Here is a 15,962-nt window from a genome sequence, read left to right as displayed (position 1 = left end):
GCCCAAGCTATGGAATTAGATTTCACTTGGGAACATAGTCTCTTTAAATATGAAATCTCTGCTAAAGTGTGAAACTGAGGGAATGAACTGTGCATAAATTAATTTCTTGCATATGGTAGACAGTAAATGTTTGTTGAATGAAGTATTTTACCCCAGAAATATGGAAATATCTGTTAGATAATAAGAACTAATTTCTTCAGGAGAGAGATTAAAGCTGGAATTATGATCTTAATCAGATTTCATGTTAATAAGCAGTTTCAATTACATACAAGAATTACATACACACACACACACACGTACCAAATATAAATTTTTTGGCTTATAAACACATTTAGTTTACCTACCTATTTCTTAGTCCTTCTTCTTTTTGGGGGGTATTTGTATCTTTTGCTGGAGAAGGCAATGTCACCCCACTCCAGTACTCTTGCCTGGAAAATCTCATGGACAGAGGAGCCTGGTGGGCTGCAGTCCATGGGGTCGCTAAGAGTCGGACACGACTAAGCGACTTCACTTTCACTTTTCACTTTCATGCATTGGAGAAGGAAATGACAACCCACTCCAGTGTTCTTGCCTGGAAAATCCCAGGGACGGGGGAGCCTGGTGGGCTGCCGTCTGTGGGGTCGCACAGAGTCGGACACGACTGAAGCAACTTAGCAGCAGCAGCAGCAGCAGTATCTTTTGCTGGCCTTGGATTGTCTCACTACTAAAGAGAATTTCCCACCTTCCTTTCTTTGTATGTATATTTATAGTTTAAAACCCTTTTAGACTTAATAAGGAGGAGATTATGCATTAATGGCAATGGTAAACAGGTTTATGAAATTAAGTCAGGCTATTTTAAAAAGTCAAGTGGAAGCAATTGTAATTGACATCACTAAAGAAGAGCATTATATTACAATAAGTGCTAACTTCAATAATATAGAATGTTCACCAAGATTTTGGAATTGAGACCTTTCCCCTTTCTTATTAGGGATGGGCCTTCGAGTGTTTGCAATTTTTATTTAGATTTTATAGTCTCTTCTTTCTTTTCTTTTTTAGTTCTGTTTGGGTGAGGGCAGTTGAAGTGGGAAAACACCCAATATATTTTCAAATTCACATGGACCTAAGTAAGTAAAGCCCTTGAGTCAAGCTAAACCATTTTTGATTACTGAATTTTAAACACTTTTCATTTAGAAATTCAGAGGACTAAATAGAGAATATTGATAGACTGCTAAAATGTTGCCTACAAGGAAGAAACAAACATTAAAATGCTTAGTTTTTAACCAAATAACCATCAACAAACTATTAAGATATAAAATTGGTACAGATTTCTTCACTGGTATTAAATTTTGCTCTACTTATTAGTGATAGACTATTATTAGCTACTTTGACAAGTAATATATCTAAGAATTATTTTTCAATTTACCAGATAATAGGGAAAGACAACTCATAGCTTTACTCAATCAGATTGACAATTTGTTACCTCAAATGTAAATTTAAACTGTGATTCAGAAATAATTATGCATCAAACTTCCATTCATACCATCCATTTATTTCTTAGGAAAACAGTTCTTTGGAAAAAAAAAGTTACTTGTTCTTGTCATATACTTTCCTGGTTTGATAACTGAATGATTTTTCCATATTTAGAAGAGATACTTTCCAGTAACCCAAATGATCCTCAGCCTGGTTTTATTATTGTTAATGTTATGTACTTTTTGACCACACCACACGGCATGAAGGATCTTAGTTCCCTGACATGGCATGGAACTTGTGCCTATTGCAGTGGAAGTGCAGGAAGCTTGGAATCCTAACCACTGGATGCCAGGGAAGTCCCCTCAATCTGGTTTTAAATGGGTCGTAAGTCCATGAGGCTGGGGGCTGTACCCTAGCACCAAGCACAATTCCTTCTATAGAATATAGGAGTGCTCACCTCATATTTACTGAATGAATGAATAGTGAAATGCCAATCAACTTCTATTAGACAATATTTTTGAACTTAGATTCAGTCATTCTAAAGTTCTTTATTTTTTTTTTCCTAGAAAATCAGTGACTTCCTTCAGTCTTTGCCTAATGTGTATATCATGTTATGTCATGAATAATAAATTCTTCTCTTTAATCCAGAGATGTGTATCTTACGACCAGAATTCCAAGAGGGCAAATGTATGTGCTAAAGACAATCAATGTCATTTATCTCAAGTCATTAGCATTTGGCATGATCCACTGCTGCTTTAAACAAACTGTGTGACAATAAATACACCTCTGTTTTTATTTTCATTATTTCGAATATTAACAGAGAAAAAACACTCCTTAACTAAACAGACTTTCCTGTAGTTCACTGGAACACTGGACGTGAAGCCACAGGATATGAATGAGGTCTCGTTCTACTCTTCATCAAGTTCAAGTGTGAATCTGAACAAGATTCATAACTTCCCTGGTCTTCTATTGATAAATAACACCTGATTCAGAAGGTGGCTGTTGTGAGGATTAAACATGACCAAAAACTCTAAAATATTCTACACACTTTTTTCTTTTCAAATTTCAAGAGAAAATAGTTGAGTTGTTGACTTTCCTCATGTCTACACAACTAAGACGTGTTTGACAGGAAATTAATGGGAACAGACATGGGCACATCCTCTTCTTGTTACCAGATCCAGTTCATATCAGGATAGTGCTAGATCTAAATGCTTGCTTCAAAGCTGTTGGCTGTGCCCCAGTGAAGAAATTTCTAGTGGAAATGTTTAGAAACTAATTCAATGAACTCTAGGGAGTCTGGTTGTCACTCTTGCATTTGTGATCCAGCCCAAGATGTATATCCACGTACCCATTTCTATTCTCTTATGATCAATTTCAAGTTTTGAGTTAAAACAATCTTGTGGCAATTTATATCCATTAGGATGGTCAGCAGAACTGAATTAACCACACCTGGGACTGTGTTATTTTGAGTTCTTTCAAATAGCCTTTCCTCATTGATGTTTGTCTCTGGTCACTGAGCTAGGTGATACTGAGTGGGCTCTCCCAGTGGCGGAAACCTCCAGGGTCCCTCAGGGAGTTAGTCTGTGTCCCTGCCACTCAAGCAGTGCTTCTCAAACTGGGGGTGTGTTTTCCAGGGAATACAAAAAGAGGTATGTAAAGTTAAATGAGTATCCATTTCAGTAGTTGGTGAGTACTGTAAGAAAAAACATCAACTCTTTTATATTGAAGCATATGCTATGAAGTAAAATGCAGCATTTTCATGACTTTTTAACATAAAACATAAGACTTTGCAAGATCTCTGTGCTTGGTATATTCCCAGACCAGTCCAGGCAAATACGTTCATCCTCTGAATTAGAGGCAGTTAGTTCACTTAAAAGGTTTAGGACGAACTGCACAAGAGCATTCTGGGAACCCTTGGTGCTTTCTTGCGAAACAACAAAGTCAAAAGTTGTGTTTTTGTTTTTGTTTTTTTTTTTGAGGAATGTTTTATTTTTTCCTAGCCAAAGACGTTTGGCTCAGAGGGGCTAAGAAGAATTGAAGGTTCAATTTTCCATAGGAGGTTCTCCAAAATTCTTTAAAACTTAAAAAAAATAATATTAACAGAAAAAAGTTTTTAGGGAGAAATCTTTTGGGGGAAATGTCTAGAATTCCTTATCTAGGAAAGATTTTTAATATTAAGCATTCTGGAGCAGGATTCTCAGGTAGAAGGCCTAATGGACACAAGACAGGTTGGCATTAGTAAACTATCAGATAAATTTTAAAAAACGAGATTCATCAATACAGAGACATCAGAAAATAACTGCTTCATGAGACTATGTAAAGAAAATAATTTTCAGGACTTATTTGCTATTCATCTAACAGCAGATATATCTGTTTACTTGAAAAACTATATATAGAAAATTCAGACACTCTAGTTTTACAAAAACTGAGCAATATGTAGTTTTAGACACTGAAATAAGTATGACTAATGTAAGTATCAATGATTAATGACCATACACTCTTAAAAGTTGTGTTTTGAAACAAACATAAAAACCATTAGGAAATTCTAATAACAATGAAAAAATGCTTAAAATTATTTTTAGCAGTACTTGGATTTCAACTAAGAACCATCCTGGTTTTCTTATCTAAGATATAATGACCAGATTTTGTTAATAAAGACATGTTATTCCTTAAAGCCTTAAGTTAGATTCTAAATATTTGGGTTGTCTTTTTCTGATGTGTTTTTTCCTTTAAAATATAGGATACAATTTGGAATGTTTTTCCTTAAACAAAAAATTGTGCTTTAAATTTGGCCCAGAATTTTCCTGTTTCCCTGAACTATACACCCGCACCCACACCCACCCACACATCCACACACACATACAAAATGTATGATTCGGAGACAGAACTTGGACATTCCTGAGAGCTCAAGGAATCACATTAATTTGAACTCTTAAGGTAACTTAGAAATAATTTGTCTTAGTTTTTATTGGAGTAAAGCAGGCTAAGAGAGGTTTTCAAGATTTACTCAGGATTACCCAGCAGGTAGTTAGATTTCTGGAGCTAGAGCTTTGATTTCCTGTAAAGGCAAAGTGGATCCAAATGAACTGGCTTTTAGCACAGTCTTAACCAACAAGACAGCCACCAGCAAATACCCTGTGTGTGTTTGTGTGTTGACATGACACTCAGGCATGTCCAACTCTTTGCAAGCTTTGCAAGCCGGCTAGGCTCCTCTGTCCACGGAATTTTCCAGGCAAAAAACTGGAGTGAATTGCCATTTCCACCTCCAGGGGATCTTCCGACCCAGGGATCGACCCGCGTCTCTTGCGTCTCCTGCATTGACAGGCGAATTCTTTACCACTAGAGCCATCTGAACTGAACTGAGCGCCAACTACCCTAACATCTGTGCATTTCACGCCCTCAGTAAAAACGGTGGAAATATTGCTTTCAATCCTCCACCACTTGGGGGCGCTGGAAACGTGAGGGTGTGTTTCTAGGTGCTGCAACTACAGGATGGTGCTGCTGGAGTCTGCAGCCCTCCTCACCTGGCCGTGTTCCCTCCTCACACTGGGAAATACTGAAAGATCCATTATCAGGGCAGGGTTCTTTCTATGTAACTCATTTCCAAACTCACCTCTATCTATGTGGTCGGGGTGGGTGGGGTGGCAGTCTGACTTAAATAGCTCTGCTTTTAGTTTGCCAAAAGTCACTTTTTGGAATTCCCATTTTGGCATATGTACATTCTATCTTTAGGTTTTTAGACAGAAAATGTTATGTTAGATACAAGTGGAAAATAGTCATCTTTAGGTGGCCAATATATAGTTTTTTGTTTTTGTTTTTTAAAGAACTGATTTATAGAAGTGGGGTGTGATTAAAAAAAAGTTTAGTTGTGTAATATCACCTTTTAAGTATGTTCAGATTTTTAAAAAATGCATTTCTGTACAGGCTGTGACATGATACATACTTTCCCCCACAATATTAGGGATATGTAATTGACTGGCAAAATTTCAAGCTCAATTTCAAGTTTTTGGATATCTGGTCATTACATCTTGCCTATTTTCATGATTTATAAATAAAACCACAAATGCCACAACTAAGCAGAAGCAAAAAAGAAAAATGCACCCTGTGAGTCATATCATCAGTCAATAAAAATACTGTATTCCTTTAAACAAACGTACTTATAAGAGCTTTATAACCCAAAGCAAGATATGTGAGATGGTTTAAGAAGAGGTTGCAGTTTTGCAACAAGAAGTCTGTACAGCTCCTCCAGGCAGTAGCTGTGAAGGAAGTGCCTGTGTCTCAGAAACTTGTTTCCGTCTGTTCTTGACACTTCTGCATCCCAAGCCCCATTATTTACAAAGTTATGCATTTTGCAAGCTCAAAGCACCTTGCGCCTCGCAATTATGAACGCATGCAGTGACATTTCATCCTTTCATGTGCAAATTCTAAAATTCATCATAACAGAAAAGCTCACAGTCGAAACTCTGTAATTTGAAATGAAAGGATCAAAAATGTCAGACATGGCAGAATACGGTTCCTAATAGAGCTCTCTTTATTTGTTCAGTGTTCTTCAGTCATTTTTGTTTGTTACAAAAATGGAGTCTTGATTCTTTATTTAAACAGTACTGAAACTAAACTGTTCATGCCATGCAAAAATAACATTTTATGCACTTTTTTTGGGAGGGAGGGGCTTCCCACGTTTTAGTTCACAGGCATTATTAACCGCATTTTTAAGAAACAAGTTTTTTTGTTTGTTTGTTTGTTTTAGTGTTATTATTGCTTTTGTAACTAGTCACATGCTGGTTTCACGTGTGGGGCAGTAACCTGTGTCTCCCGGGTTGGAATGAATTTCTGGGGCAAACAAATGGTTTTCCATCTTGCACCCTTCTTGACTGTTGTCCTTTTTCACTTCTGCCACACCATGGTAAACATCTTGCCTACAGTTGTGACTTGTGTCCTGGGCAGAGGAAGAGCCCACACAGGCCTCTTCTCTTAAAGGGTCTCTTCCATCACTAGGTTTATCTGTCAAGCAGTTTGGGCTGGAGTCTGCCTGCTTGTCCCGCCTCGTGGTCCCCTGGAGCTCTAAGAAGTCATCATCTTCCCCCGTGTCGATTTCCGTGAAGCTCCTCCTCTCTCTGGTGGAGAAAGTAAAGAGTTTCTGCTTGGGAAACCGAGGCGTCAGCCCTTTGGAGGGTCCTTGACAATGAACCTCAGCGCCCAGCAAGGGTCTGTCTCCCTGGGAGGGGGTTTCTTCTAAGAGGATGGTGCTGATTAGCTGGGGGGCGGTGAGTGGAAAGTCCGCCGCGGTGACCGGCAGCGGCCTGGCTGTGCTGGGCGGGGTTGGCGGGGCTCCGCCTCTGCTGTCCTTGAAGTTGACCTTGAGCGATCTGGACTTGAGCGGGTTGCTGCCTTTCAGCGAGCTCTTGGGGCTCTCGGAGGCACTGTCCGTCGGCAGGGGGCCGTGGGGCCCACCCTGGGGCCCGCCGGCGGCGTCGAGGTTCACAGTTATGTCGATCGGAGCATATTCTGGAGTGGCCTCCCTGGCCGCGGGCCCCTTCTCCCTGATTAGGGCTAAGAAAGGGGGAACCCTGGCTCTTTGGTGCTCTTCTATCCCGGCGAGGTCGGGTGGGAACTTCATCTGCAGGTGGGACGCGGAGGGCGGCGGCAGGGGCGACCTCTCTGTCTCCGTGAAGTCGGTGGCGCAGCTGGTGAAGCTGTCGATACTGGATGTGCTCTTCATGTCCACGACGCCCTCGGTCTGTGCCACCGCCAGCTGCTCCTGCGGGCAGACCACCTCCTCCATCTCTATCTCTTCCTCGTAGGCGGACGGCCTCTCGGCCTGCTCCTGGCCATTGGGGTTCGGGTGAGAGTGAGGCTGCGTCTTGGTGATTTCATTGTACAGCATCTCCAGCTTCTGGGCGCTCAGATGCTGCGGGCTGGAGGAAGAAGTGTTGTTCAGATGTTCATGGGAGTCTTTCTGGCTGACCTCCTGGTACTTATTCTCGTAAGACTTATTGGAGCTGGTTTCCGACAGAGCCTTCCTGGCCCACTTCCACCGGCTTGGAGAGAGGTGATTGTCATCTGTGGAGCCCTTGGTGTTGGCCGACTCTCCCGTCTTCTCCACGGCCACGTCTATCAGCTCCATACTTCGAGCAAAGGCGTCCTTTAAGTTCATAGACACGATGCTTCCGTTCCTCTTGGCGCGCTCCAGAGCCTCTCTCCTCTTAATGGCTTTCTCCTGGCGTTTCTGCTCCTTGTAAAACTCAGAAAAATTGTTCACAATGATTGGGATGGGAAGGGCGATCACTAGAACCCCTGCGATACAGCAGAGACCTCCCACAATTTTCCCTAATAACGTTTTTGGGTAGATGTCTCCATAACCAACAGTCGTCATGGTGATGGTGGCCCACCAAAAGGAAGCCGGGATACTGGTGAACTTGGTAGCATCCTCGTCCTTCTCGGCAAAAAATACCAGGCTGGAGAATATCATTATCCCCATGGCCAGAAACAAGATCAGCAAGCCCAGTTCATTGTAACTCCGCCTGAGGGTGAAGCCCAGGGACTGTAGGCCAGTCGAGTGCCTGGCGAGTTTCAGGATCCGGAGGATCCGCATGATCCGGAAGATCTGGACCACGCGGCGAACGTTCTGGAACTGCAGCACACTCTTGTTGGACTCCGTGAGGAAGATGGTGACGTAATAGGGCAAGATGGCCAGCAAGTCGATAACGTTCAGCGGGCCTTTGAAGAACTTCCATTTGTTGGGTGAGGACAGGAACCGTAAAAGGTACTCCATGGTAAACCAGGCGATACACACGGCTTCCACGTGGGCCAGCTGGGGGTTGTCATTGGGCTGTCCGAATTCATCCATCTCCTGCAGCTCTGGCAGCGTGTTGAGAGACAGCGCGATGGTAGAGAGGACGATGAACAAGATGGACACGATAGCCAAGATCTGGAAAAGAAAAGAAAGGCGAGTCAGCAGCGCCTCTTAGGTGCTTAGGCACAGCCAGGAGACATAGGGGTTCACTGTTTTTTAAATGATATGCCTTGTTCAAAGGTATTCCAAGAAGGTAACTTTACAAACACATTCACTTCTTATGAGCTCATTTCACTTAGAAGCCTAGTGTGAATAAAATAGGCAACTAATGGGAACCTACTGTATGGCACTGGGAACTCTATTCAGTGCTCTGTGGTGACCTAAATGGGAAAAAAATCCAAAAAAGAGGTGAGATATATATATATTTATACAAATAGCTGATTCACTTTGCTCTACAGCAGAAACTAACCTAACACTGTAAAACAACTATCTCCAATTAAAATTATATATATATGTGTGTGTGTGTATGTATGTATATATATATATATATATATATAAAAGAAACCTAATGTAATATACCTTTAAATTCTATGGTCTAATCCATTTGAAAAAAACCCATTCCACCCCCCCGCCCTCCCCCCATTGTTCTTAGGCCCCTCTGGAAGAGTTTTTGGGGAACAATCATCTTCCCTTTCTTGTGTGTGTGCATGTATGCTCAGTTGTATCCTATCTTTGCAACCCCATGGACTGCAGCCCACCAGGCTCCTCTGGAGCAGTTTGCCGTACCCTCCCCCAGGGGATCTTCCCAACCCAGGGATGGAACCCATGTCTCTCGCATCTCCAGCACTGGCAGGTGGATTCTTTACCACCTGAGCTACCGGGGAAGCCCTCCCCGCTCTGAGCTCTTTGTAATTTTTCTCTCTGAACCACCCAGTTTATGTTTCTTTATGTGAATTGCCATACCTGCTGTATAAGCTAGAAAAAAGTCCTGATTGCCAGAAGTTTTATTCTAAAGAGTCAGACACAACTGAGCGAATAACACTTTCACACTTTCCAGTGGTCAAGACTCCACCTCTACCTGCAGTGGGTACAGTTTCAATCCCTGGTTGGGGAGTTAAGATCCTACATGCCTCAAAGTGAAAGTGAAGTCGCTCAGCCATGTCTGACTCTTAGCGGCCCCATGGACTGCAGCCTACTAGGCTCCTCCATCCATGAGATTTTCCAGGCAAAAGTACTGGAGTGGGTTGCCATTGCCTTCTCCAACATGCCTCAAGGTGTGACCAAAATAAATAAATAAATAAATAAAAATGGAAAAAGAGGATAAGTGACTGATCACTGATCAGTCAGTGATCGCAGACCTATATGTAGAGAGAGAACATGGTCTTGGTACAATGCTTCCATAGAACAAATGTGATCTGTCTGGCAAGCGCTGAAGACAGAACCAAGTCAAGGAGCCTCCATCCTGGGCCATGTGGCCTTCTGGCCAGCCTCATGAGGGAGAAGAAGATTATGAGCTAACTTCATTCAGTTGAGAAAGGTTTCATAAAGAAGAAACTAATGATTGTCCAAGGTGATCTTGGTTCAGGGCAGAGGAATAGCAGTATGATGTCAGACATGGAAGGAAAGAGGAAGCACTCAATAAGAAGTAAAAAGAGGGACTTCCCCAGCAATCTAGTGGTGACTCAGATAATAAAGAATCTGCCTGCGACACAGGATACCCGGGTTCAATCCCTGGGTTGGGAATATACTCTGGGGAAGGGAATGTCTACCCACTCCAGTATTCTTGCCCACGGATAGAGAAGTTTGGCCAGCTACAGTCCACAGAGTCGCAGACTCGGGTACAACTGAGCACACATGCATACAATACTAATGTATTAAGAAAATATACTAAACTATTACTTAAAGTTCAAAGAATTAGTAAATTTTATGCTTAAAAATAAAGATGAGGGAGAGGGCTTCCCTGATGGCCCAGTGGCTAAGACTCTGAGCTCCCAATGCAGGGGACCTGGGTTCAATCTCTAGTCAGGGAACTAGACATCACATGCTGCAACTAAGAGTTAACATGCTGCAAGTCAAGATCCCACCACAACTAAAAGATAATGCATGCCGCGAAAATGATCGAAGATCCTGCATACAGTAACTAAGACTCAGCACAAGAAAGAAAAAAGGTTACAGTCTATGAGGTCGCAAAGAGTCAGATACAGCTGAGTGAATAACACTTTCACACTCTGCAGTGGTTAAGACTCCACCTTCCAATGCAGTGGGTGCAGGTTCAATCCCTGGTTAGGGAGTTAAGATCCTACATGCCTCTTGGTGTGGGGAGAAAAAAAAAGGAAAAAGGGGATCAGTGACTGAATTTTGGTCAGTCATTCTGACCTCTGAGCTTGATTTTATTGTTTACTATGTCACTTTGGGCAAATGACTTAACCTCTCTGTGTCTCAGTTTACAGATCTGTCAAATGAAGACAGCACTTATAGTTATTTCATGGCTTTGTGAAGATCGTGGCACACATACGTTGCTAGGTAAATAAATGTAGCTCTGCGAAAAATATCCTGACACTGTTTAATTTAGACATTCAGTGTTCAGTAAACAATGATTAAGTATCTTGAGACGACACAGCTTGGTAAACATGAGTCTGTGGAGAAAATGAACTATAACTGACATTAGAATTTCTGAACTTCTCTCCTCTTTATCCTTCTAAGTTTCTCTACTTTTGGATTTTCCTCCTTACTCTGGCTCTTTTCTTCTCTTGTGCCTCATTTATACCTTTCATTGTTTTTTTCTTCCTGTTTTTCCCAACTCCCACCTTTCCTCTTAGATCACTATAAAGGAAAACCATAGTTTTTCCAGAATGCACTATAGATATTAAAAGATTTACAGTTTCTTAACTTAGAGAACAGCATTTAATTACTAGTGTTTTATATGTTTTCTCTTAAACAAAACTTTTTACCTGAATATACTTCAGGCGTTCCTTTAAAAATGTGAATCAATGAATGACAGGAGTATGAAGGCTCTCTTCATCTGCACCGAGAAACTCTGAAGGCTAAAGTTAGAAATACCCTCAAGAAGGTTTAAATAAACCCATGGATAATGGATTCAGGCTTCCCAGGTGGCTCAGTGACAAAGAATCTGCTTGCTAATGCAGGAGATGTAAGAGCTGTGAGTTCAACCTCTGGGTTAGGAGGATCCCCTGGAGGAGGAAATGGCAACCTTCTTGCCTGGGAAATCCCATGGACAGAGGACCCTGGTGGACTACAGTTCATGGGGTTGCGAAGAGTTGGAAAAGATGGCGCGACTGACCACACATGGGCACAGTGGATACAGAGGGTTTATTAAGGACAAGTCGGGAATGCTCACCCTGAGGCTCTACCCTCAGAGGCTAATGGAAGGGGGATATTTGCAATATTCCATCACATAAATATTCTTGGGAAGCATTGGTCAGATTGCATCTACTTTTATGTTCTTAACATAAGGAACTAGGTCCTTTTCTTTTTCTAGAAGGTCATGCTGTTGCTAATATACCTTTGGGCATTTTTAAATACTGAGATTGCTACCATCATTCTTGCACTGATAACCCATAGTCCAGATTTTTGATTTCTTCTTATCTGTTTACCTGCCCATTTGGATGCATTTTATTTAGGTTTATCACGCCCAAGAGCAAGAAAAAGTAGAAATACAAATGAAACTATTCTCCTGTCTTCCAACCTTTTAGACAAAGAACAAAGCAGGTCAACATGGACCTTCAATTTTTCTTGACTCCACAATCCAAGCTAGATCATAGGTCAGTTTACTTCACTATCTAATTTGGGAAATAATGAACACTGTATAGTTCTGATACAGTCTAATGGTCTAGTTGATGGCAACTGAATATAGCTACTTTTAGCACCTGAGAATTTAGCATGTACACAACATAATTTGGAGTACATTCTTTTTTAATATTTATTTATTTGGCTGCACTGGGTTTTATTTGCGGCCCGTGGGATCTTTAGTTGTGGCATGTGGGATATAGTTCCCTGACCAGGGATTGAACCCGGGCCCCCTGCTTTGGTAGCATTGAGTCTTAGTTGCTGGACCACCAGTGAAGTGCCATGGAGTACATTCTTGAAGAAAAGGGATTATTAAAGGGAAATAATTCCGATACTCAAGCCCTTAACAATTCCACATTGATGTTAAAGAAACCATAAGGTATTGAAGTGCATAATTTTTCTGTCTTATGTTCAGATTTAATCTGTCAAGGCCCATTTGCTTTCAATGTAAAAGAATGGCTTATTTTAAATATCTCGTGAAACTTGGAGTTCTCCCAGAAAGACAGCATCTTAGAAAAATTATTCAGTATGTACCAAAGATGTGTGATGCAACAAGCCAAATGCAAGTTTATTGTCTTAGGATAGAGGTGTGTCTTTTTTTTTTTGAACACAATAAATAGAACAAACATGCAATTTTGCTCTCAGCTACAGGATACATGTCTAAACATGGATATTTACTTTAGTACAGCAAACCCTAATGACATTTAGGTATTGCTTCGTTTATCATATCAATGCACAAGTTAGGTTTTTAAACATGTTATCTCTAATAACCAGTCTCCAGAGCTGGCTGTTTTGGCCTCAGCAAGTAGACTTATGTTTGTACATGGTAAAGGAAGTGGAAATTCCAAACAATTACCTATGTGATATCAGTTAACTCCTTTGGAATTTGGAGTACATAATTTCCAAGTTTCCTTTCACCTCTAACATTTGGTGATTCTTTCTAAATTAAAATATTTTACTATTTCCATTCACATCTGCAAACCAAACCCAGGGCTAATCACAGTTGATTCCATCATTTTGGTTGAAGGGCCAAAATATAATTTTGTTGCATATGAAATTTAAAAAATTCAAATGAGAAGGCTTTTAAAACCATCCCACTCTGTAGGTTCCAAGCATTTAGTTCCTAGGAATAGACATGCTTTCCAGAAAACACTTTTCTTCCCTTTTGCATTGCCTGGATAATGATTTAATTCTTTCTTAGACACAGATATCCAGAGGATCATATGGAGTTAAGAACAGGGCTCCCAGCACTGGTGTTACTGAGTTCCCAAAATTGGTTGCGTTGATTTCTGTTTGTGTAAGGTAGTGGGAGCTTTGCCTCTGTTTACCAACTAGTTTTTTTTCTTTAAATAACTTTTATTGGAGTATACTCAGATGGTAAAAAAATCTGCCTGCAATGCAGGAGACCTGGGTTTGATCCCTGGGTCAGGAAGATCCCCTGGAGAAGAGAATGACTACCTACTCCAGTACCTATCACAATATTGTTAACTGGCTATGTGCTGTGCTCGCTCAGTCACTCAGTTGTGTCTCTGTTGTGACCCCACGGACTGTAGCCCACCAGGCTCCTCTGCCCATGGTTTTTTCCAAGTAAGAATACTGGAATGGATTGCCATTTCCTTCTCCAGGGCATCTTGAGATCACCCAGGGATTGAACCCGTGTCTCCTGAGTCTCTTGTATTGCAGGAAGATTCTTTACCACTGAGTCACCTGGGAAGCCTAATTAACTTTGATAGTTAATTTACAATGTTGTGTTAGCTTCAGGCATGCAGCAAAGTGAATCAGTTATATACATATACATTCACTCATTTTTAGATTCTTTTCCAATATAGGTCATTACAGAGTATTGAGTAGAGTTCCCTGTGCTATACAGTAGGTTCTTATTAGTTATATATTTTATATATAATAGTGTGTATATATGAGTCTCAATTTATCCCCCTCCCCCACTTTCCCCCTTGATAACCATAAGTTTTTTTTTTTTTTTTTTTTTTACCAACTTGTTGATTTTATATCCTTTGAAGATAGCAGATGTTTCCTGGTGGAAAGAATATAGGACAACGAATTAAATCACACACATGGCTCTACTTCTGTTGGCCATGCAGTTTCTTCTCCAGACTCAGCACCCTCATCTGCAAAATGAGGTCCTTCCTATTTGCCCCTCGCCTGACTCAGAGGGTGGTTAAGGACCAGATTAGATCACGCACAGGAAGTATCTTTAAATATAAAGTACTATACTCAAGAAATGCTGGAGATGTGTCTAGAAGAAGCCGTTGGTCAGCATTGGGAAGGAATGATGAACATAACTGTTCTTCCCCTATTTAAATAGAATTTCAGACATAGTTCATATTTGAAACACTTACAAGCACATTCTTTCACCTAACCAGTGGTTTGCATGTCAAATCCAGATAACTGGGTTTTCCTGAGGACTGAATGATCTAGTCTGCCAATACTTAAGTGCTGGACTGAGGTTGGGTGGGTGGGTGCATGAAACGAGTAAAGTTGGTCAAAGGGTATGAACTACTACTAATAAAATAAATTAATAGATAATCAACAAGGATCTGCTGTAAAGCACAAGGAACTCTACTCAACATTCTGTAATAACCTATATGGGAAAAAAATCTGAAAAAGAATGGATATACATAAATGTATTACTGAATCTGTTGCACACCTTAAACGAACACAACATTGTAAATTAACTATGCTCCAATATAAAATAAAAATTAAATAAAATGAATTAAGTCCTGGGGATATACAGCATGGTGACTATAGTTAGTAATACTGTGCCAATATTTGAAGACAGTAGATCTTAAAAGTCGCATCACAGGAAAAATGAGATGATGATGTTACATGAGATGATGGATGTTAACTCACCTCTTTGTGGTAATCATTTCATAATACAGGCATATATCAATTCATTATGCTGTACACCTAGAACTAATATACTATTATATGTCAATTATATCTCAGTTAAAAAAAAGAAATGGACTGAGGTTGCTTCAGGTGAAAACTTGACTTATTTTGAGTCTTAAAATATGCAGAATATTTTCAGGCTTCAGCCTCCTGAGTGATAATCTGCTTTGTATTCACCAACTTTCAATACTTCCTTCAAATACATGGGAACTTGGGTACCTTGCACTGAGGTCAGTGCAGGTACTTTCTCTTTTTTATCTCCCCAAACTCTCCTTCTTTCTTTGACAAATGTGTGAGGAGAGGTGAAAGTGGATGAGTTGTAGCACTTCTGCTTTATCTTCTTAGTAGAAACAGATGAACAGAAACAACAACAACAAAAACCTTATCCGCAGTAGAAAACAGCATGGGAAAATGTGATGATAAGAATTTTCAGGAGAGGACTTCTCTGGTGGTCCAGTGGTTAGGACTCCATGCATCTAACGCAGGAGAGGGGCAAGTTTGAACCCTGGTTGGGGAAGTGGGATATCACAGGCCACAGAACATGGCCAAAAAAAAAAAAGAATTTTCAGGAGAACATCAACTTATTTAAGTTGTCAGGAAGAAGGTCTGTGATGTGCATTATTAGAAATATGAAACATTTTCTATTTTCAGAAAAAGGGCAAAGCACAATGACATTTCTGAGCCTATAAGCCAAAGACCAAACCATTTGTTGAGGGAAGAAGTGAGAAGTAGGTAAAAATATCATGACTTTCATCTACCTATCTTCTTTTTTGAGCTCTTCTCAGAAGCAAACCAGGAAAAAAAAAAGAAAATCCTGTGATTTGCACCGAAGGAAGAGCCATCCAGGACTGTTGCTGTTCTAACATTTCATATTCTTTGAAACTGTGGTGCTCTCCTTGAAAGCTGGGGGCCCTTGGTTGATGCTCAGCCCTTTCTTCTCCCAAATATCCCCTTGCTTTCCTGGGACAACAGAGATTCTGTGCTTAGGTGCCCTCTGGTAATGAAT

At 40.6% G+C, this 15,962-nt stretch overlaps 1 protein-coding gene across 2 annotated transcripts in view; it reads right to left on the bottom strand.

Moving 5' to 3' along the window:
• Positions 1 to 567: 567 nt before the first annotated feature.
• KCNB2 (potassium voltage-gated channel subfamily B member 2) overlaps positions 568 to 15,962 on the bottom strand; it is a 441,431-nt gene continuing 426,036 nt past the window's right edge. For both annotated transcript variants that reach the window (XM_043484132.1, XM_043484133.1), the window contains exon 3: positions 568 to 8,377. In XM_043484132.1, the coding sequence (XP_043340067.1) occupies positions 6,221 to 8,377 (2,157 nt within the window). In that variant the 3' untranslated portion in view covers positions 568 to 6,220. The remainder of the gene's footprint in view (positions 8,378 to 15,962) is intronic.

The sequence above is a fragment of the Cervus canadensis genome, chromosome 12 (assembly GCF_019320065.1).
Source record: "Cervus canadensis isolate Bull #8, Minnesota chromosome 12, ASM1932006v1, whole genome shotgun sequence".
NCBI lineage: Eukaryota > Metazoa > Chordata > Mammalia > Artiodactyla > Cervidae > Cervus > Cervus canadensis.
The sequence above is the reverse complement of the archived record's forward strand: the minus strand, read 5'-3'. Positions and strand labels throughout refer to the sequence as shown.